Source organism: Dioscorea cayenensis, chromosome 8, assembly GCF_009730915.1.
Source record: "Dioscorea cayenensis subsp. rotundata cultivar TDr96_F1 chromosome 8, TDr96_F1_v2_PseudoChromosome.rev07_lg8_w22 25.fasta, whole genome shotgun sequence".
Lineage (NCBI taxonomy): Eukaryota > Viridiplantae > Streptophyta > Magnoliopsida > Dioscoreales > Dioscoreaceae > Dioscorea > Dioscorea cayenensis.
The window spans coordinates 7,397,818-7,422,114 of record NC_052478.1 but is presented as its reverse complement, the minus strand read 5'-3'; the positions used below and the strand labels follow the sequence as shown (position 1 = coordinate 7,422,114).

Sequence of the window (24,297 nt, the reverse complement as noted above, 5' to 3'; positions counted from 1 at the left end):
TTTTGGTTTTCTTCATTTTAACTTGGGTTTATTTATTAATATTTGTTTAATATTTTGATTTATTAGATAGATTAAGATGTAGCAACATTTATATTGAATATTCTTCCTTTTGATTTTTCTTTTTTTTTGAAAAATAGGAAAGTTGATCAAGTCATTCAGACTTAGACCAAGACAACATGTTTACTTGAGGTCAGGTCAACTAATGGCCATAATTTTTTTGAAAATTCGTATAATTTGGAATATTTCTTTCATGTATGATAATAATTATATAAAATTTACATATATTTATTGAGTTAAATGAAGACGTGGTATTTATCTTGATTTTAAAAAAAATATATAAACCACAAAAAAATATATTATAGAAAAAAATAATTACATATATAAATACAAGAGCATTAACATACGGTACAAATATTTAAACAGTTGAAGTACATACACAAGCTTCAAATACACATAAATTTAACAAAAATAGTTATATGACCCTTTTATAAAAAAAAAAATGATTGAAAAAGTATGACAAAAGATTTATGAAATGACCATTTAAAAGAATTGTCTGATCATTACTTATTTTCAGTCAAGTTCATTTGAGAGAAACCTTTCACTAACACTTTAAGACATATATAAAAAACTTAAACTACATTTGATAATTATTGAAAAATTCCCCACTATTAAATCTTTTCGTGTGTGTAGAGTTGCAAATAACTAAATAAGAGATATATTATTGGTTTATTTGTAATCTTATATATATGTATAAAAAGGTTTAAAAAGTGGAATCCCTTACAACTTATAGGATGGGCGGCAATAAGTTTTTTTTTCATTTTTTTATTATGGGTTTAATTTATTAATGTTTGTATGATTTTGTAGTTTTTTCCCTAATATCTGTAGTTGTTTAAATATATTTATTAGATTGAATTAAGATCCGGGAACAATTAAATTTGAGTAATTTTATAAAGTTGAAGGGATGTATTTGCAAAGAAAAGGCTATAGATTCCCTTGGAGTGAAACAGAGAAGATCAATTAGTTTTAGCAAAGTTATTAATCTGATTTTTTTTTTTTAATTAGAACTATTAAGAGGGATCTATTTCACTCCTTAAGCTTTTCTTTTGATTTTTTTTTTTTTTAAATTAGAAAGTGCGGATGGTATTAATGGAAAATCAATAGCATGACCTGCCAAGGGAACAAGACATAGTATGGGTCATGCACAAATAAAGGGTTAATGCCGTGATATGCATGTGCTTTCACTCTACTTGTGCTGAGGTTTGAATCTGTCTTCTTGGCAAGCAAGGACATAAATACCCTACATAAACTAAAAGATCATTGGCATTTCTTTGTAATTTAAATGATAATTAAAATAATTTAAAAAAATTAGTTTTATAAGTGTGTGATGTTAAATAACACCTTCGAATGATCCATATAAGTTTATTTTTAATGCCTTGTATATTTGATTCTAGTTAATTATTTTGAAACATTTTTGTTGTATTTTTTTTTAATGATTAAAATATTTAAAAGTAGTTTTTTAATATGTTATTAGTTGAAATAAAACTTCATATATAAACAATTCTAATTCAAAAACCTGAGAAATTGATTTTAGATCTTGAAATTTAAATATTAAACAAAACTTTACAAGAAAAATTATAAATTTAAATCTTATTTTATGGTTATTTTCATACTTTAATCTGAGAATTAAATAGAGAACAATAACAAATTTGTGTCATTTTTATATTCCTTTCAAAATCTTTAAATTGAAAATAAATGTGTAGTAAGAACAAAAGCTTCCTCCTTATTTTTTGGGGAAATGAAGCCAAAATTCTTAAATCCTAAAAAATATTTAAACAAAGAAAATTTATATTAATTATATATAATATTAAAACCTTATTACAAAAGTATAAATAAAAAAAAAACTTAATAATTTTTTGTCCATTTCTTAGAACATTCAAAGTCCCTCAACTTTCAAGGAAATTTTGAATAGTAGTTTGGCTTTTATAGTCTAGTGCAACATCAATTAATTGAAACCACTAGTAACGAGATTAATTAAAATGTAATAGTTTTTATTCGTTTTCTATTTTTTAAAAAAAATTTATTGGCATTAATTATGATATTTTTAAATTTACTGATCTCATTTAATGAATTTTATTTAAACAGAGTGTGTATCAATCGCAATAAATAATTTCAATAAAAAAACAAAATTGTCTTATCAAAGCTTTTTTTTTATTTTTAAAATTTTTAATAGCACTCTTAATCTTTGTGCTGGGCTTAAATATGACAGATAATTTGATGTTCAAATCAAAAGCTCAAAATATCTTTAAAAGCATTTAATCTTTCTCTAATCTTAACTAACACAATTCTACGTCAACTTCACCATCTAGTCTTTATCAAGAAATTCAAAGAAAAATAAAATAAATAAATAAAAGACTAGAACTACTCCCCAAAGACTCAAATTTGCCTATAAATGACACCATACTCATTGAGAACTCCAAAACACAAACTAGAGTTTGTTCTTAAATCTTATGGATAATTTTTTTCAATGCTTTCATCTACGCCCAAGAGTTCAAGCAAGCAATGGAAAGGTATTATTTATTATTCTCTATAGCTTAATTTCTTATAATTGATGATATATGTTTAAATTTTTCATTGATTAATTGATATATTTATATTTATTTCTTTCAATAGAAAGAGGTTGTGTTGAGGGTGCAAATGGAGAATACCGAGAAGCGATCTAAAGTTATGAAGTGCTTGGTTAAATGGCATGGTAACAATTTAATTATAAGTGATACATGTGTGTATATATATATATATTATTGCATGGGTGGTGAGTCTACAGACCTGGTGTTTTTATATATATTATTTTCATTGATTTTTAATATCTAATAATATGAATTTTATTTGTTGGTTTTATATATTCTTAAATTTTGAATCAAGACTAGATTAATTAAGTAGATGTTTTCAAACTATTGTAACTAACTTAAAAAAAATAAATAATAAATTAGTTTGATTGTTTCTACAACAGAGATAATATTTGAGGCACGTCTAATATCAAATGTTTTGTTCACAGTAATAATAAAAAAATTATATAATTTTAATATTTATGTAACAAATTAAATAAACTTTTTCAGCTCTTGCATTATTTATATTAGTACAATTTTTTTTTTTTAACAACATGGATAAATTATATGAAATACAGACACCGAGAATGAGTTAAACCCTCGGCCTCCCACATAGGAATCACGTGCATAATCGTTCCATTATTGTCACATTCGTTTAGTTCAAAAATCAAAATAAACTTGCTATACCATATATATATATATATATATTTAATTACTTATATATTTAAATATATTAAAAAAAAACTTGTTTTACCATATATATACTATATTTTAAAAATCACTGTTATTGAAATAAAATAAATGTTTATTCATTTAATTAATTATTATGGGACAGGTGTTATCTCTGTGTCATTGAAAGGGAAGGAAAACAATGAAATAGCATTTGTTGGAGAAGGGATTGATCCTGTGAGCATCACTCAAAAACTTAGGAAGAAAATGGGTTCTGTAGAGATGCTCAAGGTTGCAGCTCCGGACAAGGACAAGGACAAGGACAAGGACAAGGAAAAAGAGGCTGATATAAATAAACCTCCTTGGATTTATTATCCACCACTACCACAACCAATATACTCTAACAGTGAACCAACTTGTTCCATTTTGTAAGTCATATTATGTATATATAATATATTGTATTACATATATTATATTATATATATGATTTATAAAATGGAACAAGGTGTGTGTATATATATATATATATATTATTTAGTTTCCACCTTAATAATTATGTGGTAAAAAATTTCTATGTAAAAGATTGAGAGTTTGGTTTCCCTTCTAATGAAATATTGAGATATAATAATAAAAAATATATATGTGAGATAGCTTTTCTATATTGTTAATATATTATATGCTTTGTGTTTGTTTAAATTATGATTAAGTTTAGATGATTTGAATTTAAATTGAAATCATTGATTGCGGTTGACATTTTTATCACTAAAATTTTGAGGTAATGTATGTTAGATTTTTATTTAATTTTAAAATTAAAAGTAAAATTAATTTTATTATTAAAGGATTATAACATCAAATTTATTATTTTTATGAATACAAAAATAATGATGTATATTAAAAATATCAATCTAGTATTTATAGACTAATTTATCATTAGTTTTAAGAGTGAGTTTAGATATCTAATATTTTACTCAATCAAATCGCGGTCTATGCATGTTTATAATACTTTTAATATAAGCATTAGTTGTGTCTAAACAGACACTATTATATATTAATAAATTATAATTAAAAAACTAAAAAAATTATTAATGTATTTTTTATAAATAAAAAAAATCTAAATTGTAATTTCTCACAAACCCTTCAGAAAAACTCTGTTTCCAAAAAGTCCCTCAGTATATGACTCATTCCTGGTTTTAAGTTAAGGGTATTATTGGCAAGTCATGTTAGCCCACCTTCTTTGAATTCCAAGCAGCAATTAGACTCATCACATCTATAAATCAATTATTAATGGAGTCCTTTTCCATACTACAATAATTCCAATTTACTTTTATAACTCTGTAAAACAAATATGATCACTTATATATATACACACACAAGAATTTTGGATTTTAGAAAATAAACTCTTTTTACAAAAACAAATATTTCAGTGAGTGAAACAATCAGTATTAATTTAAAATTTTAACTAATATAATTTTCAGAAATAAGCAACCGTGGTTTAGCCACTGGTAACTGCTTGTGCTTATAATTAAGAGATCTCTCAGATTACAATTCACTTTTTGGTTTCATTGTGGGAGTTGTGTGTAAGAAATACCTATCATTCTTCCATCCAGGATTATATAACAAGGGGTTTATCTCCAGGAGATTAGTTAAGCCACCATAACTAATGCACCTCCGTATCGTTTGTCTTTCGCTTTGTCATTTGTCAACTTTATCAAAAAAAAAAATCGCAAATAAAACCAATATTAAAGTTATATATACATGTGCATCACTGAAAATTGATCATCTGGTTTGTACATATTCACTTGGAGGACACAGGAATCAAGTTGAAAGCCCGTTTTCATAGCCGGTGATCTTTTTCAATATCACTGTATTCGATCAATTTTAAATTCTGGCAAATAAAAATTCTTATAAAATATTTTCAACAGTGAGGTTAGTAACACTAGACTAGAGGCTTGAGAAAGACCATAGTTGTCTTCATATCTAGAAATACCATAAAAGTGGTACAAGTCCGAACCTAATGTTCTTGTTCAAAGTGATGGCAAAGTGTTTTGGGGGAAGTTCAGCAGTTCAACCAGGATCTAGAAAGGTATTATCATTCATTTTCAATATTTATATCCTTTTCAAATGTTAATACATATTTTCAGTTTAATTTCTTACTTTGTTTTTATTTTTATTTTTTAATTTTAGCAAAAGATTGTGCTGAAGGTGGAAATGGAGGATATAAAGAAGAGATCCAAAGTTTTGAAGAATATTGTTTGCTGCCATGGTAACAGAGAAGAAACCCTTCAAAATAAGAGAAAAATATATAGAAGCATGTTTTTATTTATTTCTTTATTTATTGTTTATATTATATATATATGTATATGTATATCTCTTTTGGCAGGTGTTTACTCTGTAGCGTTAGAAAGGAATGAAAATAATAAAGTAGCTGTTGTTGGTGAGGGAATTGATCCAGTGAGTCTCATTCAGAAATTTAGGAATGAGATGGGTGATGTGCAGTTGATTTCTGTTACTATTGTTCAAGAGAAGAACTGAAGAAAAAATTTAAAACTTTATTTGAGAATTTTTTTTTTTTTTTAGGGAAAAAACAAGTGCATGATTTCATGGTTTGAGTTATGCTTGGATTTGTAGTGCTGAAATCAATTAATGAATGACCATGAGCTGTCTTTTATTTTTGTTTTTCTTCATTTTAACTTGGGGTTTATTTATTAATATTTGCTTAATTTTTTATTTATTAGTTTAATTAAGATGTAGCAACATTTATTATGAATATTCTTCCTTTTTTTAAAAAAAAAAAATAGGTAAAGCATGGTTTCATGGTTGGTCATGGCATTCAGACTTGGATCAAGACAACATGTTGACTTGATATCAGGTCAATTAATGGCAATAAATTTTGAAAATTTGTATAATTTGGAATTTTTTTTCATGCATGATAATAATTATATATAATTTACATATATTTATTGAGTTACATGAAGACGTGGTATTTATCTTGATTTTTTTTAGAAATATATAACAATTACATATATAAGTACAACAACATTGACATATGATATAGGCTAATAGATATACAAAGAGTTGAAGTACATACACAAGCTTCAAATACACACAAATTTATTAAAAATAGTTCACCAATCTTCTACTTGAAAAAGCATGGTTAAAAAAGTACTTGAATAAATATGGTAAAAGTTTTATGAAATGACCATTTAAAAAAAAATCATTTGTCCATTATTTTTTTCAGTTAAGTTCTTATTTGAGTAAAAGCTCCCACTAACACTTAAAGAGATGTATAAAAAATCTAGACTACATTTAACAATTATTGAAAAATTCCTCACTTTTAAGGTTTTTTGTGTTTTGAGTTGCAGATAATTAAATAAAGAATGTATCATCGGTTTATCTGAAATGAAATCTTATATATATTTGTATAAAAAGGATTAAAAAGTGGAATCCTTTACAACTTTACCTTGCTTTGCTTGGATGAGGTGAAGAAAAGTTTTGTAAAGTAAGGTAGAGTAGGGTAAAGTAAAATAAAGTAATATAAAAAGAGGTTTTAAGTTATATCTTGTTTAGATTAAGGGTTTGTTTGGGAGAAGGTTTTTGGAGGTTTTGTAAAGTAAGGTTATCTACCAAACCTTGTTTGGATCCAGGGTTATTTGGAGGGTAGGATATGAGAGGGTTGGGAAACCTCCATTTACCCTCATTTCTCAACCCTCCAAATTGGGAGGTTAGCAAGGTTTTGAATTTTTTTTGGACCAAAATGTCCTCAAATTTTTCAAGCAATTACATCTTTATTTATTTAGGGTTAAGGATTTTTCAAAAATGCCCCAATCTCACTTTTTCTGGACAAAAATACCCTCAATCTTTTCAAATAATTACAAAAATACCCTGAATCTTTCCAAATAATTTTGAAAAATCATATTTATTTTTTTAAAAGCATATTTATGGTAAGAGAATATTTATAATATTTGTTTTTTTATATGTCTTTTTTTTAGTAGTTTATAATAATATCTAACAATCTTATTACAACATACTAAAAGGTATTTTTAGTAATATTACCATAAAACCTTACCATCTCTTACCTTCAATCCAAACATTAGAAGGTTTGATAACCTCCATTTACCTTACCTTAGCCCCAAACAAAGTATAACTTAAAAACTCCACTTTCCTTACTTTACCCTACTCTACCCTCCTTTATAAACCCCTCCTTCACCTCATACAAGCAAAGCCTAAAGGTAAGGTAAATGGAGGTTATTAAACCTTGTAGTGTTTGGATTGAGGGTAATAAAAGGTAAAGTTTAGGGGTGGTAACGGGGCGGGGCGGGCCGGAGCTGGGGCGAGGAGGCCTCTCCCCGTTCCCCCCCCCCTCGGCAATAGCGGGGACGGGGATTCCTCATTCCCGATTCCCCGACGGGGGAAATTTGTTTCCCCATCCCTATCCCCATGGGGATCACCACGGGGATTTTCTATTTGCAAACATATTACTACATGTGGAACATGAAAACTATTCTACATAGATATATACATAAAAATATGATAACATTAAAACTACTCAACATAGTGCTCAACAAACTTATCAAACCAATATTTATACACTTAAAAAAAATTTCTCCAAATGGTTATCAATATAAAGCAAAACATAAAATTTGTAATTCATACAAGTAGGTAGTATGTTATTACAATCAAATAAAACGACAACTTAACATATGTACTTCGGCCTTTGAATTTATATAAAACCTCTCATAACTAATTTTAATTGTTATTAGTTTAAAATAAATACTTTATGTATTAGTCCAATTAAATTAAAATTAGAGTTTTTTATATCATTATTTAGGCTTTTGAATTTTTGAATGTTGGAAAAAATTACACACACACATATAATATATATATATATATATATATATATTAATCTTAATCAGGTCTGGGATCCCCACGGGGCAGGGAGAGCATTCCCCGCCCCCATCCCCGTTTAGGAAACGGGGAGGGATTGGTCCCCATCGCCACCCCCACGGGGGAGGAATTCGGGGAATCCCCATCCCCATCAGGTCGGTTCCCCGTGGGGATCGGGGATTCCCCGCCCCATTACCACCCCTAAAGTTTTATATGAAAATTACTAAAATACCTTTTAAGCTATAAATTGTATTTTATGCTAATTTTATATATACAATATTATTTTTGCTAATTAAATATTCTTATTTGAAAATTACTATTTATTTTATTTTTCACAAATATCAAATATAATTTGTTATGTGGGGTATGCATATAATTACTTAATTTCAAGAGGGGTATTTTCGTTATGGAAAAAGTTCAACCCCCCAAAACCCCGAATTTGAAGGGTTGAAAAAGGGGGTTAAATGGAGGTTTTTCAACCTTCCATTTAACCCCCAACTACCCTACCTTGCATACAATCTTGGATCCAATTAAAAGGTTGGTCAACAACCTTCCCTTACAAAACCTTCATTTACCCTCTCCCAAGCAAGCCCAGAGCTCACATTAGTGGATGGGGCCCAATAAGTTTTTTTTTTCATTTTTTTTATTATGGGTTTAGTTTATTAATGTTTGTATGATTTTGTATTTTTTTTTTCCTAATATCTGTAGCTGTTTAAATATATTTATTAGATTGAATTAAGATCCGGGAACAATTAAATTTGAGTAATTTTATAAAATTGAAGGGTGTATGTTTAAATATACGCAATTATCAATTTTTCAGGGATGTATTTGCAAGAAAAGGCCATAAATCCCCAACTTCTTGGAGTGAACAGAGAAGATCAATTTATATTAGCAAAGTTATTACCCTAAATTACAAACTAGGGTTTTTAGATGTCCTCAAATTGGGTATGCGATTGGAAAATCAAAATCAAATATTCCAAGGTAAGAAGTGTTGTGATTGTGGAGGGAATGGTGAATTTCATAGAATTTCAGAGAATTTCAGAACGCACGGTATGTGCTCGACAGAATGATCATGATATGAAATATGAAGAGAAGTGGAAATTCTCATATGGGTGAGAATTTCTTGTGGGAATTCATTGAAATTCATTGATTCTGCTGGGTGAGTGAATGGATGTTGATTTTTTTCTTTCTTTCTTTCTTATGTTTGATTTGTTGCATTGTTTGCTATAAACAGTCAGGAAGCTCTAATGAGAAGTTGGATGCACCCAAACAAGAAGGATAGAAGTCCTCGAACAAATGTTGGTTGATGCCGGGAAGACGGTTTGTAAGTATGTGATGTTTTTGTGGTGATTTGTTAAATGTATGAATGCGAGAAGTTTATGAATTTTGACAAGATGGTAGTAGGATACTTTGAATGATTTACAACTATCTATAGGAATGCTTGTTTATGGATATCTTGAAATGAAGTGTGTGCTATAAGTGAATTAGTCTCTGAAACAACTTGATGAGAATCCTGCATACATAGCATTTTAGCTTTTGTCATAGTTGATGCATGATAAATCATTGGATGATGTTCTGATACAAAATCACAAACTGAACAGAAACAGCAAGGCACTCAAACATTGATATCTAGATAATAGAAGAATATCACAGACTTGGAAAGAGAGCTGAAGATATCAATGCTATCAAAAGGGATCTGTATCACTCCTCAAGCTTTTGTTTTGATTTTTTCGCTTAATGGAGAAGCATGACCTGCACAATTTTATCAGTTGGATGCTTATCAGAAAGACAAAAGGCTAAGGACATAATAGTATCCTATGTGCAAATTTTAAGGTGAAAACTGGCTCTTGAAGATTTCAGATCATCATTTGATTTTTCATTTTTCTGCATGATATTCAATCCCATAAAAAATATTGTTTGTTCAATCTATAGTCTAGCATCTCAGTTTTGCAAATGCTTAATTGCATAGCATATTGACAATCTATAGCACAAAATTTTTTGCTGTTGAAATGTTTAACTATGCCATGATGTGAAACTTTTCAAATTCTGTATATCTTATAGGGTTTGTTTTGTAATTTTTAGTGGCCGCATTAACCAAATTCTAATCTAACCAATTAAGGAAGCAAGCAAGATTCAAATCATTTAATTTAAGGAATTAAATGTCTTAACTTACCCAAACTTTGCATTGCTTGCTTTGTTTGTATAAACTTTATTTCCTGCAAGCATTTGAAAGACTATCATTCTTTCGAATCAACTGGCATGTAACACTGAAGATTGAGCAAACATCTTTAGTCCATTGTGAAAATTCATCCTGTTGGAGAAAAATAAAAGCTAAAGTTAGCATTACTAGATGTTGGAAAAATCAGCAGTATCAGTATAATTGTAGTATCAATCATGTGATCACTCAATTAATGTAACTTCATTATAGGAAGCATAATATGTTTGTGCAGAGAATGGAATAACTTTCAGAAGAATAGAAGAAATAGCTTACACTGGTGAAGTCATTCCTTTAGTCTTCTCAAATCAAAAAGTGTGTAGGATATCAGGAGAGTTCTTCGATCAATTTGCCATTGTCATAACATTGAATCTTTTGGATGTGATCAATTTCTGATCTCTCTGTTCCTCCATCTTTATATAGCCTTCTCAGAAACACCTCTGGCATTTCAATCAAAAGAAGTTCTTTGAGATTTATCAGTTGCCTTATGCCAATTGGTACTCGTTGCAATTTTTCACAATTCCTGATGATCATCTTTCGAAGGTTAGGCATTGCTCCATCCACTATCAGCACACGATCCAAATTATCTAGATGTTCAAGATCTAATATCTGTAGCTTTGGAAATCCTTGTTGACCACAACATATCTCTGCTCCATCAAATGCTTGGATGAGTGCGAGTTCGGCTAGGTTTGGTAGATGTTGAAGAACTTCTAGCGAATCTTCGTGCAGCCGTGAGCCCCGTAGACGCATCCTCACAAGGCTTTGAAGAGAGGAAATCCAATGAGGTAAAGATTGCAAGCAACCCCTTAGGTATAACCGTTGGAGAAATAGTGGAACGGATTTTAAATGTTTTAGATCAAGATGCTCATGTATATCAATTGATGTCACTGAAAAGGAACTAAGTTGTTCCATTTTCTCAATGGAGGCACACAGACTACTCCCATCCTTTTCTCTTAGTTTCACAATACCCAACCTCTTCAGCTGCACCAAATTACCCAGCTCTTTCAGTATTGCGCTGTCATTGTTTACCTCTAAATACGAAAGCTTTTGTAAATTTTTCAAAATCCCGATCCCTTTAGGCAACTTCACACCATATGTATAGTAGAAAGGTGGATCACGACCAGTGTTGTAGTGATAAGCAAGAAGATGTCGTAGGTGTTGAAGCTTGAGGATCTTCAGGGGCAATGCAGATACATAGGTTCCTTTGAGGTCCAAGGTTTCCAAGTATTTGAGCCTTCCCAGGGATTTTGATAACTTATTTATCTTTGTATTCCTCATGCTCAAGTACCTCAACTGCAGTAAATCCCCAATTTCTGCTGGAAATGTTTTGATTGGTGCACCTGCCAAGCTCAATACCCTCAATGATTTAAAGCTGGAAAAGAATTTGTGCATGCAAGTCTTTGACATTGGCCCAGATAAGAACAAAGCTCGAAGGTGCGAAAAGCTCATGTCTTGCAGAACATCTACCTGTGTGTTGTAGATTGATAGACGTCTAATTGTTTTACACATCCCAGGTTTCTGCTTGATCAGGGATTTGCTGAAATTTTCTTCCTCTGACTTTAAGAGAATGATCTCGTGGATCATATCATGAACTCTGCAACTTCTCATCCTGCTGTAGTCATAAGATTCTGCCACTTGAACCATGCTACGATCGATGAGATTATTGAGGTAGCCCTCTGCAACTTCTTCCATTGTCTTGCCACTCTCACCTTCTATAAATCCTTCAGCTATCCAAAGTCGAATTAGTGTAATGCAAGTAACTGGATAATTCCTTGGGAAAAGGCTGAAGTATAGAAAGCAATATTTAAGGACTTCAGGCAAATCATTATAGCTCAGAGATAGTATAATTTTGATGTGCTCAAGGTTTTCATTCCTAGACAACTCAGTGTTAAGGTTATCCTGCATTTTCTTCCATTCAATAGGCGTTTTTTCCTTATTTGATAGAAGGCCACCAATTGCTACAATAGCAAGTGGCAATCCACCACATAGTTCGACAATATCTTTAGAGATACCTTCTATCCCAGAGGGGCATACTCCCTCGGGGATGGAATGGAATGTTTTCTTACAGAAGAGGAGCCATGCCTCTGATTGAGTGAGTGGCTGAAGATCATAGACATGGCCATATGATTCTCCACTGCTATCACGGATTCTGGTTGTGACTATAAGTCTACTACCACAGTTATCATCAGGAAGCGCATGTTTTATTTCATTCCATGCATTAATGTGCCATACGTCATCAAAAACAATAACGTACCTTTTGTCCTTGAGATACTCAAATATCATCTCTGCTAGTTGATCCCTTTCCATTGCATCAATCCTCCTGGAAATCGGCTCACTCTTGTTCTCATGGAATCTGCTTATTATGCTTTTGAATAGCTCCTCGATTGTGAATGTGGGTGTCACAGGGATCCAAGCATGACAGTGGAAGCACCCCTTTACTCTCTCATCATCATAAACTTTCCTTGCAAGAGTCGTCTTACCTACACCCCCCATGCCAACCAATGATATCACTGTCAATTTTTGTTCTCCGTTCACTAAGAAGTCGACCAATTTTTCCCGTGGCCTGTCAATGCCTACTAGCTCAGTATCTTTTAGGAAACGTGGAGCCACATGTCTGTTATGCAGTCTACCTTTTCCACCTCTAGAGCTTGATCCCTCATCCGTCAAATTGATAGCATATCTCTCTCTTCGCAACATGATGCTTTGCAGCTGTGTTTTGATATCCTGAATCTTGATAGCTATTTGGTGTTGAGCAGGCAAATGCTTGATGTTGTAAAGATTTTTTTGAAGCCAGCCCACAAATCCATGTCTATGAGTATGCCTGACATGGTGGCGGGATTCATCAAGAAGGTCTTCAGTATCGTAAATCAATTCTTTTACTTGACCTGCCACTGTTCTCATTACATGGCTTTCTCCTACTGCATCTACATCTCTTAGAAATGATCTCATGCCATCCAATTCACCCCTTAAATCTTGAAGAGATGAACGCAGTTGTCCCAATAAATGTGCTTCTTCTTTGAGCAAACTATCCATCTGATCAAAAACATACTTGAAGGAAACACACTCAATCCCGGTTACAGCCATAACTCTTTCTCTCTATCTCTCTAGAAAGCACTTGTGAGCACTATATTGTGTCTTGTTTAAACACCAGTATGCTAGTGATTTGTATATTTCTTTTGAGTATCGCATATGTAAATTAAATTCATTGAAATTGGAAATTTAGGTAGCAGTATCACGGCTTTGACAAAGTCTAATTAGTTGCAAGTGCATCTATGTGTTGTGGTCCTAGAAGATATTGCGTGATAGTCTGCGAGTATGATCAAATCAAATGTAGTTTTTATGTGTTCATTGAATTTAATATTAAGTATATTTTTGTTCACTATCCCATTCTTGTCATCATTTTGGTTCGGTAGGTTTGTGATGGTGTCAGCATGGTGTTCAATTTTTTTTTAAATCAGCCATGACTTACTAAAATAAATTTATCGCCATTTTAAAAACAATGACTATTGACTAGCTGTTGAGGCACGGAAACTGGCTTGTAGAACTAGCCAGTATTGTGCTAAATTTTGAAAGATTTCTGTAAGCTGTCTGCCCGTTAGTGGAATAGGATATATATATATATATATAATGCAAGAATCAAATTCTTTCTAAGCTGAATGGTTTTAGGTCAAGTTGAATGGTTAGTTCTGGCGAATGCATATTACTGACAGGCTTTTTTTTTTCTTATTAGTGTAATGGTCCTAATGGGGAATATTAGATATTCAGTACAGGATCTGAACTCAATTATGCTAACTCATTTCCAATTGGGTAACAGATCAGTAGCATGTCCTGTTGATCAGTCAGTCAATGCTTATAAACTATTCTAATATTGATCTTTTCTGCATAAAGCTACACATTAAAAGAAGATAGACCTGACATCATGCTACTTTGATATGGAGTATAAATTTGGATTATAACTTTTTAAATTCATACTTGATTTTTTTCAATTAGTAAATTACTAATCACCTACCGATGATATGGAAGGCTTCTTTCAATCATTTAAATTTATACTGCTCCAAATGTAGTTGACTTCCTTTTTGTTAGTTTAATTCGTTATGAAAGTTCATCTTTATGCAAATTATTTTTTGAATCTTTCGCAATCAAGAAGTAGTTGTTTCACGCTTTTAAATTTTGAGACACTTACATGTTGTGAAGTTTGAACCCCTGTATAACTCATCAAAATGTTATAACTCATCGAAATGTTATAACTAAGACCTTTTAAAAGGAACAATTCTTTTAGAAATTAGTATGTTGAAAAATTTTAATCCTAACATCCATGCTGAAATTTTACAATGATTCAGCGAAACATACTGTTAGTTGCTTCAGGGAAATTTACTAACTTTTCCAGTCGTATGTACTGTAATGTGATATGTTGTAATTTGTTAAATATGATTACACGGTTTTAATATCTGATTAAGTTAAAAAAAGGTATCAAACCATGTGTATGGATTTAATCAGTTTATACTTTGATGACCATGATTAATATCTGATTTAGTTTAAAAGGTACCTAATTTAAGTTCCTAATGGAACCAAATAAGGAAACAATAGGAAAAACTACCCATATATGTTTTGTATTGAGTACAAACCTTTCCAGCTGAAGTCCTATTATGGTAAATTAGATTTAGCACATTCAAAAGCTTTACTACTTGCTTTTGAATTAAATGGACATATGAAACTTTATGTATGCAGAGAACACTCGGAATGGATTTCATGCAGAAAATGTCGAAGTTAATCACAAATTTGTTTGTTGTAAGTCTACTTATTATCATTATTCACACCCCCAAGGAGTGGATTGAACCTCAATAGACAGATAAAAGTGACCAAAAAAGAAACAAAAAATGCAAGAGCAGGAGCCGTGGCTTTTCAGAACTAATGCTTGTTGGATTGTTCTGAACTTCCTCCACCCGGCTTCTTGTCCGTATATGGATGGGGGCCTTCTTGTAAGAATCTGAGCATAAATCTAGTCATTATGGAAATAGAAGGGATGTTGCTTATGAATACTTCTTCCATTAGTTAGAGGAATGAAGAGGCAAAGCAAGAATAACAAACTGAATTTAGCAATTCAGAGTTGAGGAAGTCAAATAGCATTGTAGTATGGACTTTTTTTTACTGTTTCATGAGAGTAAGGATGTTTATAATAAAACATCAAGGGGATCATTTTCTAAGTTGCATACCATGGCGTCGAAATTGCATTATGGAAAGATATGGATTTTTTCATTGAGCACTTGGTATTTTATCAGAAAAATGGCAAGAAATAGACCACTGTAGAGAGAGCTGCCCTCTCCCAGTCGCTAATATTCAACTTCCCTTACACTTTGTGTTTTCTCTACATGCAATTATTGTTCAGTATCATTCTAGTCACTAGTTACTTTCATGGAAATTAGTACAGATTTTGCATTCAAAGGAGTCCATTATTTTATGAACTAAAGGAAGTTGAATTATCAACTTTGCAAAGAGTAAGTTTTAGAATCTCTAGTTTGATGACATAAGAGGGAGCAGCCACTTGCAATTGTTTGTGGACCAAGTCTGTCAGCCTTAGTAGCTGTTGGCTCCTTTTTTTTTATTTATGGAGGGAAAGGGCGGCAAGAAAACTATAACCCAACTTGTTTATATAATGAATTTTTAGATACCTAAGATTAAGTCTATTCTCTGCGCATGCATATACATCTCATGAAATCCATGGTTTTTGGTGAAACTAAGTTAATATTGCTTCTTATGCATCCTTTTTTCATGAAGTTTTTTCAAATTTAATTATTTGGAGAATAATTAACTTAGATGAATATGTTTCTCTTTTATATCTCATCTTTTCATTCTCATGGTGAAAAACATCGCATTCTAAATTTAAGAACAAGAATTGAAAGTGAGAAACATGATGTGATGCAAATGAGGAACATGAGCAAATCCTTTTTTGTAATGAAACATAAGTCTATGTAATATGATGGTCATTGCTGTGCTTTATCTGCTTTATCAAGGAAAATATGAGCTTGTGCTTGTCCAAGTCTAAAATATGCAGAGCTTGCTGTTTTCCTAAACCTTTTCAAACTTGAGCGTAGACCGTTGTTTGATGTCTTTGTTTATTTACTTGGTTACTGAAGAACTGAAAAGAACAATGGGAACCCTATGAAGGCATTTGTCTCTTTGGAGCTTGATTAAACGGCAAACCTTCTATTTGTTTTTAATTTCTGCAATGCATGAAGAAAGACGCACTTAAGGAACCATTCTTTGATACTGACTTTAATTTTATTTTGATAATTGATCTTAATCTTTCTGATGATGAAAGATCAACCTCTGGTCACTGTAGCCAAAGTTGATTTTCACAAGTCTGTCTTGCTTGGAAATGAAAACGAATATGAAGTTTCCAGGAAAGTTCACTGATAAACAAGTTATTATTATTTATTATGTTGTTCTTTAAATTCTCATTTTTGTTTTGATCATTGTTTTTGTTTGGTTCTGGTAGCTGGGCATGTACTTGTTTGACACTCTTGATATTGAAAGTTATATAGAAAAGGTTCTTTTATTTTGCCCCCTATGGTTTTCCTTAATGACTTGTATGTTATGACTTAAAGAGTTATAATTATGGATATATTTCTCTGAAAATGTATGCCATAATAATATTTAATACGGTTCTCTGCTTGTTTTCTTCATTTAAATTATTTTCATCTTCTCAATGATCTAAAGAGAGGATGTGAAAACTAATTTCTGTAGTTTCCGGGGCAAAATGTAGAAAACCCAAAGTAGATGTTGGTTATTAGACATGTGGTTGTTGCCTTTGTCTTGAAAGCAGTTTGGCGCCATGGCTAAGAGCATCATCAAGCTCATGCTTGAGAAGCTGGAAAAATTGCTCTTTAAAGAAGAGCAGATTCTTCAAGGAGGATCCTTCACCATCTTTGACGAAGTCAAGTATGAGCTTGAATCCATTAGAGCCTCTCTAAGGCAAGCAGATGCTGGAGATTTCAATGAGGAGGCTAGTAATTGGGTAAATCAGGTCCGGGAGATTGTCTTTGATGTCGAAGATATCCTGGATGACTTGCTTCTTGCCTTTGATCATCGGCACTCCACACCTCTTCTCTGTGGTGTAATTCCCTCTGTTAAGCATCTCAAAGCTCGCCGGCACATTGGGGGGCAGATTAAGGATATCCTTGTCAAACTTCGTGGCCTTTTGATGAGAAGAGACCAATTGGATGCCAACTCCATCGACTATGAGACCCCAGCCAATCGTTCCATATACAGATTCCATGACAGTCCCCTGGCTCCATTGTTTGCGGAAGAAGTGGAACTTGTTGGCATTGATAAGCCTAAAGATGAACTGGTTTCATGGTTGATGGATGGAGAGTTGAACATGAAGGTGCTTTCAGTGGTTGGCATGGGAGGGGTCGGAAAGTCGACTCTAGTCAGGAAGGTTTATGATGATGAAAGGGTTAAAGGATGGTTCAAGTCTCACGCTTGGGTAACTGTTACACAGTCCTTTTCCATTGAAGAACTTTTGAGGAACATCATATTTCAATTGTTTGAAGAGAGGAAGGAGCCTCTCCCTGGCAAGGTAGATATCATGGAAGAGATACAGCTGATTGAGATTCTCCACCGATATTTTAGAGACAAGAGGTATATTGTTATCTTTGATGATGTTTGGCACTCACATGCATGGGAGAGCTTGCGTTTCGCCTTCCCCAACAATCACTGTGGCAGTAGGATCTTCATCACAACAAGGATTAACCATGTTGGCAACTCATTCATCAGTACATCACCTGGCCGTACTTATCCTCTTAAGCCTCTATCTCCAAATGATTCTTGGATGTTGTTTTGCAAGAAGGTTTTTCAGTCATGTCCTGGAGGAATTTGCCCTCCTGAGCTGCAGAGTCTCTCACAGGACATTGTTAGCATGTGTGATGGCTTGCCTTTGGTAATTGCGGCCATAGGAGGCCTTCTGTCGAGGAAGGAGAAGATAGTGACTGAGTGGAAGAACTTGCGAGACAACCTTCACTCAGAATTGCCCAAGAACCAAGAGCTTGAGCACATCATGAAGATCTTGTTGCTGAGCTACAATGATTTACCTCATTACCTTAAGTCTTGTTTCCTGTACTTCAGTATGTTCCCTAGAAATTCCCTGATCAAGCGCATCACTCTAATTAGATTGTGGATAGCTGAAGGATTTGTGCAGACCAAGAATGATGGAGTGACACTGGAGAATCTTGCTTTGGAGTACCTCAATGAGCTGATTGATCGAAGCATGGTTCAGGTTGCTGAAATGTATCCTTATGGGAGGATTAGTAGCTGTAGGGTTCATGATTTAATACAAGAGATCATCATTTTAAAATCTGAGGAGGAGAATTTCAGTACCAGTCTCAGCAGGCACAACAAGCAAACAGATACAAAAATTCGTCGTCTTTCATTCTTTGGTGCCAGTGAGGATACCCTCCAAGATAAGAGCTGCTCCAACCTTCGAGCTCTTTTTGTGTTTGGACCGAATGCCCTAAATTCTGCATCCGTGATAAGTACCTTCTCTTCTTGCTTTAGATTTTTGAGGGTTATGGATTTAGAAGGCGCGCCAATTGATAAATTTCCTATTGATTTTGCGCATCTACACAATTTGAGGTATTTGAGCTTAAGGAATACGAAGATCAGTAAGCTTTCTGCATCACTGGGGAAGCTTAGCAATCTGCAGACTCTTGATTTGAAAGGGACTTATATAACTGAGCTGCCAAAGAGTATCCTCAAGCTGAAGAATCTGCGACATCTCCTTGCGTATCTCCGCTACACCGGTCGTCAACTGCCATTCTATAGCACCTCCGGTGTCAAGGTCCCTCAAGGAATAGGGAGTTTGTCACAATTGCAAAAGCTCACATATTTAGAAGCAAATCAGGACAGTATTGTGGTTAGAGAGCTTGGAAATCTGACACAGTTGAAAAGGCTAGGCATTGTTAAGCTTAGAGCTGAAGATGGAAGGAATTTGTGCTCCTCGGTTGAGAAACTCATTGCACTTAGATCCTTTTCTGTGACATCAATCAGCAAAGATGATCTTCTTGATCTGCACTTCTTGCCTTCTCCACCGCCAAGTCTTCAACGGCTATATCTGAGGGGACCATTGGGCAGGTTACCTCACTGGGTTTCTTCTCTCAAGGAAGTTGTTCGAATGCGTTTGTTATGGTCCAACTTGCCAGAGGATTCACTGAAAGCTCTCCAAAATTTGCCGAATTTGGTTGAACTTACACTGATTCATGCATATGATGGCAAGCAATTATGCTGTGACAGAGGATTTGAGAAGCTCAAGAGTTTAGAACTAGTGGAGCTGGATAATTTGACGTCTGTGATAGTCGAAGGTTCAATGCCAAACCTGCAGAACTTGTGTATTAGGTCGTGTTATCAGTTGGAGCAGGTGCCTACAGGCATTGAACAACTCCACAACCTCAAAGAACTCCACTTGCAAACTATGCCAGATGCATTTGTCGCCAAGCTCCGCAGACATACTGGAGCAGACCGACAGAAGATCATTCACATACCAATGATTCGATGTCATGATGACCAGGATCGGGTGTATGAAGAACTTTAGCAAGACAGATTATTTGCTGTTTGGTTTTTCTGGTAAGTTTGCTTCTTCTCTTCCAAAGGTATTAGTCTGCCATTGTAAGCATATCTCGTTTGTTTGTTTGAATAATGTGACTGTCTTGCCAAAATTGCTCTAGATATTGATAAGAAAAATGGAGATTCCCTGCTTGTAGACATCCATTGTAACATAGAACAGTTGGTGATGAAGCTTTATATATATATATATATATATAGTAGTTGATGATGAAGATTGGAATCTTAGAATTATTTCATTTATGTGACTGTTGCTATTAAGAAATTGATTAACAGTAATAATATCGATCAATTACTTAATCATCAGAATCATTTGCAACTATTAGCTATCACTTGCTCAGTGTTTCTTATGATGATCACCCTTTATAATAAATAGTAAATCACTCCCATGTCAATTGTTTTTACATGTTTGGAAATTCGTATTCAATTACTGCTCATAGGAATTACATGCAATTGATTAAGTAGTTAATTACTTGTCTCTCACTGTATGTATTTATATGATTAAGTAGTAATTACTTGTCTTTCACTGTATGTATTTATGTGTGGGTGGGTCGGTGTGTGTGTGCATATAAATCATATCCAAGCTGCATTCTTTCATTCAATCCTTTGACACCTTAACCAGCAATATGAAACAAGCATCCCCACCTCCTCAACAAATTGCAGAACCAAGAAAGCCAAGGCTCTTGCCTTCGAGGCGCCCAACCAATCCTTTTGTCTGGTGTGGCGCCATTGTATGCATCATACTCAGTCTTCTCCTCATCGTCACCGGTATCATCATTCTCATCTTCTTTCTAGTTGTCAAACCGAAAAACCCTGTCTTTGATATTCCAAGTGCTAGTCTCAACACGATAGTATTCGACTCACCTTTTTACCTCAATGCCGGTCTCACTTTCCTTGCCAATTTCTCCAATCCTAATGACAAGATGGATGTCATGTTTGAGTATATAAACATTGATCTCTACTTTCAAAACAGGCTTATCGCCTCACAATCATTGCCGCCTTTTCTTGACAGAACCAATGAAGCAAAGCTCGGAGCGGTCCATATGATATCTAGTGAAGTGTATCTTTCTCCTGGGCTTGCAACAGAGCTTCAAATGCAGATGAAGAACAACAGTGTTTTGTTTAATATCAGAGGGGCTTTCAGAGTAAGAGTTAGTTTCGGCTTTGGTCGTTATACCTACTGGTTTTACGGGTTGTGCCAGATCGAGCTCACAAATCCTCCGGCTGGAGTTCTTGTTGCAAGAATTTGCAAGACTAAGTGAAAGTGAAACTACATTCAACTTCTCATTCTTCATCATCTAATGATAATCAAATCTCGAATCAAAATGGACACAGAGATGCATTGTTGGAAGGATATTACTCTTTTGTTGATCATGACTTGGTTGATTATTTGAAGTAATTAGGAGTAAGTGCAAGTTGGATTTGTTATGCATCATAGTACTAGTTGGAATCATTGTATTCTAATGAGCATTTTGCTTTAATGTTTTTTTATTAATACTTTTTTTGGATTGTGAGATTTGGAAATGAAGAGATGTTTGTGTTGTGTGAAGATCAAAGAACTTGCAAGATGAGAAAAGAACATATGAAAGATATGTTCTCATAATGTACTTCGTTAGTTCCTTTTGTATTAAAGTTGTTTAATACTCCCGGTGTTTGTTTCTTTGTTCTCTCAATGGATTTGTGTTGTTTTATTTGATGCTAGTTTTTGTATACTTCTTGTTTTGTACTGTTGTTTGTTTTTAATAAACTAATAATTTATCTATTTTATTAAATAAATAAATATTTAACTAAAAGTACGCATTAAAAAAAAAATGTTATTCACTTCAAATTGATCCTTACACTATGTTTTATATGGTGATAAGAACTATTTTTTTAGTCAAATAACTTTGAATAAATCCTATTTTACTTTTCATAAAATTTTATATTTTAAATAAAATTATTTAATAATTAATTTTAAATAGTATTAATATGAGTAAATGTTTATTATTATTATTTAAAAATAAATTTTAATTTTAAAATATTCCCTCTAATAGAAGTTTTCCTCCAACCCAAAATTTTTAAATAAAAAAATTCCTTATAAATGATTTGGTTTTTTTTTTTTTAATTGAGAAATTCACCATTTTATAATTAGCAAATAAATGTTAGTCAGGTTAGAAATATGAATATTTTAATTAAATTCAAAATTTTTAAAAGAGAACTCTTGTTTTCATGGCCTACTCAACTTTTTCATTGTCTTTGAACCAATTCATTGCTTGTTCATTACCTCTAAACAAGCTTTTCATAGAATCTCAGTAGATCAAGATCATGGCTCATGTGGGTGCCCACAAAAAGTTATATTAGAATTTGTATCAATTAATGTTGTGTTCTACTCTCAACGTTGGGCCAGGCCAGGCCAGCCCAGAAAATTGAAACTCTAGCTCAATCCAAGTCCAAATTTGACAGGTCTCATGAATAGTTTAGATTAGGCTGGGCCAGCCCACATTCCCTAAAATATACAACCTATGGCCTGACTCATGGGCTTGGTTCTTTGGATTAATTATTGGATCGGGCTAGGATCGGTCCATTGCATTTGGCTCAGATCGGCCTTTGTTATTTTATCCTTTAACTTTAGTTAATTAAACTTAGTGATGATTTAAAAATAAAAAAGTAAAATAAAAAATGAATACTTTTACTGATTTATATTATTACATTTTTACTTGAGAAAAATATTGCATTATTACAATATGAGTACATCACAACTAGGTTGGCACCTACTCATTTGTCGATCATATGCATTTTTTTCATTCCACATAAAATCGGATCTCTATGAACGATTGATCAACGAAAATGCGACTCTTTTAAGATTAATCATGGAGGGTGCTATTGGTTGGCATGACATCACTCATGAGGCTGACTCATGACCGTTAGCTATTTAGCTAGTTAGCTATCTTGTATGATGGGCTTATCTCAATCAAACAATCATTTGTAATATTTTTTTAAAATTTTATTATTAATATTTAATACTAAATTTAATGGGCTAGATCATGGGTTGGCTCATTGGATCAGCAAAAAAAAAAGTCAAAAAGGCCGGTCCGTGGGCCGGCCATCACTTAAAAATGATATCTATGTCCAATCAAGGTTTGTTTAGATCGGGCTTGGACTGGCCAGTCAAACATTGATTTTGGATCTGGTTTGAGTCGTGCTTAAGCCAGCCTTGGACCAAATGATGAGAGACTTCTACAGAGGAAAAACAGAATTTTAAAAAAAATTAAGAAGAAAAACTGTAATATAATTTTTTCAAACAAAGTGGAAGGTCAATTCAACTCCCTCTCACAAATTGATGAGACTTGTTTATTTTGTATAAAAAAAACCTTTAATAATTACAGATTTTTATTTTAATAAAATTAGACATAATTTTTTATACATAACTTTCACATTATTCTTTTATAAGGAAAAAAAATTGACATACTAATCTTGAAAGTAAAATACTACTTATGCTAAAACAAAGTATAATTTGAGTATAACTTCTCACTTGATTGAAACTAATTCTGTCATACATGTTTCATAGCTAAATCCAAGCCAACTTGATATAAATTTAGTATCCAGGGATGTTGACCTATCTTTCTAATATTTGAGTTCTTCTATTGATTTTTTAGAGAAATATATAATCTTTTTCAAAAAATAAGTGGTTAGGCATAAGGTTTTTAAAACCCAACCGAATCGGATCGATCGATCAAACCGATAGAACCGAGAATTGGCCAGCAGTCCGGTCCGGTTTTAGTATGTTTGTTGACGAATATGTGAACATATCAAACCCTGCCAAACCCGACGAACCGGGTAGTCCGACCTAAACCGGATAGACCCCGATTTTTTTTTTCTTTCTTTTTTTTTTTAAGCTAGAAAGTAAAGAAACAAAAGACTTAGGTCATGAATTAGCTCATTTTGTTCTTGGTTTCATGATGCTCTTTGAGTCTTGATTTGTTGAAGGTGTTATTTGAATTATTGGAACTTTAGAGTTTGGAAGTATGAGAATGTGAGAATGAAGAAGAAACATGTACATTGTTTAAGAGGTGTAGATCATCTAGGAATTATTTTATTCTATACTTTTATTTTAATGGTAATGATGATCAAATCTAAGAATTAAATTATGTTTAGGGGGTTTTATTTGTTGCTTCTCCTGGATTAAATCTTGAACAATTTTGATAAAATTGTAATGATACTAAAATAAATATTTAAGATAATTATGAGTAAAAATATGATAAAGTTTGTTATTATTATTATTATTATTATTATTATATATATGATGTCATTTGGTTCAACCAGAGGTCAAAT

General features: G+C 32.6%; 5 protein-coding genes across 6 annotated transcripts; 4 read left to right on the top strand and 1 right to left on the bottom strand.

Moving 5' to 3' along the window:
- The first annotated feature begins 2,469 nt into the window (after window positions 1-2,469).
- Window positions 2,470-3,886, top strand: LOC120267860 (disease resistance protein Pik-1-like). Its single transcript, XM_039275535.1, has 3 exons — window positions 2,470-2,567; window positions 2,671-2,749; window positions 3,439-3,886. Exons 1-3 carry the CDS (start codon window positions 2,508-2,510, stop codon window positions 3,702-3,704), a joined length of 405 nt encoding a protein of 134 aa, XP_039131469.1. The 5' UTR covers window positions 2,470-2,507; the 3' UTR covers window positions 3,705-3,886.
- Window positions 3,887-5,086: 1,200 nt separating this feature from the next.
- Window positions 5,087-5,942, top strand: LOC120267849 (disease resistance protein Pik-1-like). The gene is made up of 3 exons (XM_039275524.1): window positions 5,087-5,355; window positions 5,457-5,535; window positions 5,653-5,942. Exons 1-3 carry the CDS (start codon window positions 5,287-5,289, stop codon window positions 5,802-5,804), a joined length of 300 nt encoding a protein of 99 aa, XP_039131458.1. The 5' UTR covers window positions 5,087-5,286; the 3' UTR covers window positions 5,805-5,942.
- Window positions 5,943-9,763: 3,821 nt separating this feature from the next.
- LOC120266650 (disease resistance protein RPM1-like) lies at window positions 9,764-13,805 on the bottom strand. 2 transcript variants are annotated; one of them, XM_039274293.1, is made up of 3 exons: window positions 10,648-13,805; window positions 10,330-10,467; window positions 9,764-9,908 (listed from the first exon to the last, which is right to left on the bottom strand). In XM_039274293.1, the coding sequence occupies exon 1, from the start codon at window positions 13,453-13,455 to the stop codon at window positions 10,699-10,701; it is 2,757 nt and encodes a 918-aa protein (XP_039130227.1). In that variant the 5' UTR covers window positions 13,456-13,805; the 3' UTR covers window positions 9,764-9,908; window positions 10,330-10,467; window positions 10,648-10,698. The 2 variants fall into 2 exon arrangements, with proteins under 2 accessions (XP_039130227.1, XP_039130226.1); XM_039274292.1 differs by having other exon boundaries at window positions 10,330-13,805.
- A 703-nt stretch (window positions 13,806-14,508) lies between these two features.
- On the top strand, window positions 14,509-21,120 carry LOC120267139 (disease resistance protein RPM1-like). The gene is made up of 2 exons (XM_039274843.1): window positions 14,509-19,989; window positions 20,999-21,120. Exon 1 carries the CDS (start codon window positions 17,204-17,206, stop codon window positions 19,955-19,957), a length of 2,754 nt encoding a protein of 917 aa, XP_039130777.1. The 5' UTR covers window positions 14,509-17,203; the 3' UTR covers window positions 19,958-19,989; window positions 20,999-21,120.
- LOC120267140 (NDR1/HIN1-like protein 6) lies at window positions 20,254-21,535 on the top strand. The gene has a single exon (XM_039274844.1). It carries the CDS (start codon window positions 20,613-20,615, stop codon window positions 21,246-21,248), a length of 636 nt encoding a protein of 211 aa, XP_039130778.1. The 5' UTR covers window positions 20,254-20,612; the 3' UTR covers window positions 21,249-21,535.
- Window positions 21,536-24,297: the final 2,762 nt, after the last annotated feature.